Source organism: Protopterus annectens, chromosome 2.part2, assembly GCF_019279795.1.
Source record: "Protopterus annectens isolate FY-2018-M chromosome 2.part2, PAN1.0, whole genome shotgun sequence".
In the NCBI taxonomy this organism is placed as follows: domain Eukaryota; kingdom Metazoa; phylum Chordata; order Ceratodontiformes; family Protopteridae; genus Protopterus; species Protopterus annectens.
The window spans coordinates 613,663,390-613,668,377 of NC_056730.1; the positions used below are offsets into that span (position 1 = coordinate 613,663,390).

Here is a 4,988-nt window from a genome sequence, read left to right on the forward strand (position 1 = left end):
AGTTAGGGGGGGGTGTGGGGGGCACAGCCCCCCACATTGGGGGTGTGGTGGGCGAAGCCCCCCACATAACATGCTTGTTGACCAAATGAACTGTCGACCAAATGAGTGTTGATCATATGGCCTGTCGACCATCTCAAGTAGACCCATATATACATATTTCTATACATAGCTATATATGGGTATAGGGTATTGGATTGACTCTGATACTACAATGGCACACAGAATCAATATGTGAAAATGTTGACACTACTAAAGCTGGCATATTCTGCACATGCTCCCTAGATCAAATCAACAACAAGTATTTTTGTAGTGGAGTGAGCACCACTGTACATCCTATGCCCTTTCTAGTTATATATACTAACTCCTAGATTGCACAGTCCCTACCAGGAATTGTCAGTCTTGCACACCAGTTGACCATCTGTCTATGTCAATCAAATGGCATCAACCAAACAGGAGATGGTGTAGGTGCACAGTCGATCCAGTGCCTACAACCATATATGTATGTTTTCAATATATAAAAAATAAAAGATGACTTCCTTTGATCCTCTCTTTGGAAAGGTTAGTTTCACCACCTTGGAAACATTTGCATTACATAAATAGTAGCATTAATAACCACCAATCTCTTCCCTTTATGCATTCATCTAAGTCAGAGATGTTGCACTTTAGTAATTTTTGCTATCTATTTATTTATCCATCGTCTAGCAATACATCAGTTCATCACTCCAGCCTTCCTTCCACTTATCCTTTGTTGTATCCATCCTAAAACCCCTTAATTAACAGCATTTCTGTATGCATTCCAGCTGATCTTTAGACTTTGGATGCTGATCTCAGTACATGCTCAAACTCTATTGATAACATCCTCCCAGACAATTACGTTATCTGGAGTACCTCACAGGTGTGTTAACTGTCTAATGTTACTGTACCCCAGCTTCAGTGAATTAAATTGGCAGTGTTTTGAAGAAATGGGTATCCCAAATCTGCTACTGACTTTGGCAGGAACTGTTTTCATGAGTTATAAAAGTGAGTGGAGTATAAAAATTGCCATTTTCTTCCTGTAGCCTCATAATACACTACCCAAAAAGTAAGACTAATCTAAGAGATCACCTCCCAATCATTTAGCCCAAGAAATCTGGATAAAACTAAAAGCAACAAGTGTAAAGGTCTGAAATCAGGGACAGATTTTAATTATAATAAAAGATTTTGGAATGGTATACATTTCCTGAAGTGTCTGGAGTATGAAACTTCAATGTCTGGTGTTATTTAGTGATTTCAGTCCTCAGTGATTTGCCAGAAAACCACAAATTGCATAAGAAATGATCAAAAATGTAAAGAAAAAAATCTGGACATTATGAAAAAAAATCTGGACAGTTGAGAGTTAAGATATAAAGTGCTTCTAAACATATATTTGTGCTGATATCCATCAAAACTACATATTATATAATGAAAAGCCTGACTTAGACTTTACTAAGCAATATTTTGTAGTCTCTATCTGTTTGCTGAAATGCATGTTATTTTATAAGTTAGTTAAAAAGAACTTAAAAATATATATGTGGTCTAACTGTGTGTGTGTGTGTGTGTATAAATATACATACATATATACACACACACACACACACACACACATATATATATATATATGTATATATATATATATATATATATATATATATATATATATATATATATATATATACTGCATGTATTTGTAGAGAGAGAGAGAGAAATGTGACATGCATCAAATAAGGAATACGAGATATGAGACACCCATCATGTGGAAAACAGATCATTGTACAGTCCTATAAGTGCAAACATAACAAAAGAAAAAATCTTAAAGGCAAGCCTCTTTGTACTCAGAGATATAAAAGATTAAGAAGCAATTCAGTGACCAGTATTGTAGATTACAAGTAAGTTCAGGTACATGCCATTAATCAGTTGCATTATTTAATATTCCAGCCTCATTAGTAAATTTTACAGACATTTTAATTTAGTTCTACTTTCATGAAAAATAAGACATCAGCACTCACTAAAATGACCATCCATGCTAGGAAAGCATTATAATTAAGGTACTGAAGTCTCAGATTATCCTGTAAGATACATCTTTAAAATAATTTGATATACATGCCACGGTACTTTTTTTTTAAAGATATATTTTCTTTCTTATTGGTTGGGAGTATCTGCATGGTATGGTTTACCTTTTTCATTGTTTATACATTGTTTATACATTTTATTACATTCTAAATGATGCCCAAATTCAGCTATGCACTGTAGATTTTCTGCAACTAAAAAAAATAAAAATAACTCTTTTTTGCCACAAGATGATAAATGGCTGTCCACAGGTATAATAGTACAAAATTACAGACCTGCAAACTCATTCTATGTTATTAAAATTTAAGATGATAGGCTCTAATTATATATTGACTTGTTTGTTGGTGTGAATTGTGTGTGATTTTACAGCATCATATGTCTGAATCTTTATACATGTAGCAGATATGCTAAGTCTCACTGCACAGGTTGACCCAGGTACATTGTGTGTCTTTTTGGCTTAAATACTCTGATGGATTACATGGCAGGAGGTGTAAACAGCAAATTTATAATGCTGATGGTAGGCTCCATATTTGCACAATATTTTGTGCATTTTTGTTATATTTGCAGTGTAGTTCTTTGATGAGAAAATTCACAGGATTTTATCATTTCAAAGCAAGCCATGCTGAACAAGAGAGGTCTACTTCCTGAACATAGATATATAGATCAACAGTATACAAAGTCTGAATGCTCAGTGGCATTCAGTGGCAGACAGTGTTAACTGCATTAGTCCAAGGAAATGTATATTACATTTCAGAGTATTAAGTTAATCATCTGTATTATTTGTTAAGCTATTAAAAGCAGCAGGATATATAGACATTAGGTAGTCTATGCAATAAATGTAATTTAAAAGCAGCTTGCCACAATCCCTTTCTGTAACAGTTATTGCTGCATATTATAGAGTTAAGCAACTACTTTCTGGTGTTACATGGGAGTATGTAACATAGACTACACCTTTGCTTTTGCATAAGCTCCTGTAAGATGTGTATACTTTTACAAACTATGACTATAATTAAACCTGTGAGTTACAGTCTTTATTGTTTTTTTCTACGTTGCCGCATCTCATTTTGTTTAGAGGGTAGTATATTAAAGTCATGCATTTTCCTTTGAAAATTTTCTGCAGTGTTGAAATGAACCAGTGATTTAAATATAAAACAATATTTTAGTATAGTGCATCAATAAATTAAAAGAGCTATAGATTGTGCAGGGCTATGTACATTTCCTACAGCAAAGCTCACAGGGCAAAGTTTAACTGAATTCCTTTTTACTAATGTAAAGCTGAGAAGCAGTAATGAATGTTTATTAACATATTTGCCATTCTGACTTATACTACATACCTATTTTTATTGAAATCAAACTAACAAACTCACAGTTTGGTATGGTTTAGAAGAAGTTGTGGGGCAGTTTATTACTGACTCCTATTTGGTTAAGAATGTTTTCTATTCAAGTAAAAGACATGAGTAAAGGATACCCTCTTAAAAGCATTTTCTAAAATATTATAACATAGATATGCTTCCCGTTAAGAAATATACCGCAGAATTAAACCTCTTACGGACTACTGGTTCTATAGCCAGATCAAAAATATGCATGCATCTGCAAATGGAATCAAGAAAATTTTAAATATTGCTGCTTACCTGCTTTGCATGGGCCTTTCCGAGCTATTGTTAGATGGACAGCAGTCTGACTAGAATAGATGGCTTCCCGGAACTTGCAGAGGTTTCTATACGTTTTTCCATCAGATCCACAGATCATACCTTTCTTCAGGCAAACACACTGAGGTTCAGGAATGTGTCCAAAATTGTCACTATCTACCTCAACCATACACTTTAGGCCTTCTCCACATCTGCCATAAAAGCTACGGTTAGGGGTAGGATCACATAGCTTACCTTCCGTATTCCCACATTCCCAACAGCAACCACATCTGTCCTTGACCTTGCCAGCAAGACAAGTCGGAAGAGATGGACAGAGCTCTAGTTGGCACACAGGGCACTCTTTTTCTTCCTCCAGCGGACTGTCCCAGTCCCTATGCTGAAATGTTTTCCTTGGAAAAATAACTACAGATTCTGCAAATAAAACTAAAGTAATTAACAGCACTAATTTCACCATTTTGCAGTGTTGTATAAAGAGGAAGAGAAAATATTGTTTTTATCAGAATAATTTCTTCAAACCTCTTCTTGAAAATTTTTCAGAAAAGCTATACTATTTTGTTTCGTTTACCAGTACCAAATATGTTAAAATATCTTCTGATTTAAATCAAATTAGCATTAGTTTTTATTTTTAGGTATCAGCATTACTTTTCTACATTCATTATCAATCTTAGTTGCATCTGTGCTCTGTATTCTTTACAGTGCAATAACTGCCAAATTCTGCTAAATTCCTTCACTGTAAGCTGTTTTTTGTTAGCATACTTTATCAGAGTTATATTTCCCCTTAAAATCAAGGTATCAGCCTATAAAGTCAGAGCATAAAGCTAAACACTGAGTGCTCAGCAAAGAAGTTTCAAATCTGAAGAGATTTTTAGGCAGATTTTTTTTCTGTCAGTCTGCTGGGGGTAGGTGTGGGAAACTTTTTCCAGACAACCAAGGTTTATATGGCATTTGGTCATCTGTAATCTATGGGGGGGGTAGGGGGAGGATCAGCCAGAATTGCACTCCCTCCTCCCCTGCTGCTTTGTAAACCACATCATTCACACCTACTGCACTCTGCAACCAGACACAAGCTATAATTTGCTGAATTATGAAGTGAAAATGGCTTACAAAATGGTTTTTAGCACAGGAATACTGCTGTCCCTTTAAACTACTGTATACTTTATATCAGATATTACTTAAAAGTAAAATAAGTTTCAAGGGAAGTTTTGTGTGTTCCAACTAAGCAGATTCTAAAAACGTCATATTCATATCTTGCCT

General features: G+C 34.8%; 1 protein-coding gene across 1 annotated transcript in view; it reads right to left on the reverse strand.

Annotated features, from left to right (window-relative positions):
* The window catches only part of LOC122795744 (kazal-type serine protease inhibitor domain-containing protein 1-like), a 224,150-nt gene extending 219,502 nt beyond the window's left edge, over positions 1-4,648 (reverse strand). Inside the window, exon 1 of the mRNA XM_044064055.1 lies at positions 3,717-4,648. Within this exon, the coding sequence (XP_043919990.1) occupies positions 3,717-4,188 (472 nt within the window). The 5' untranslated portion in view covers positions 4,189-4,648. The remainder of the gene's footprint in view (positions 1-3,716) is intronic.
* Between the last annotated feature and the right edge of the window lie 340 nt (positions 4,649-4,988).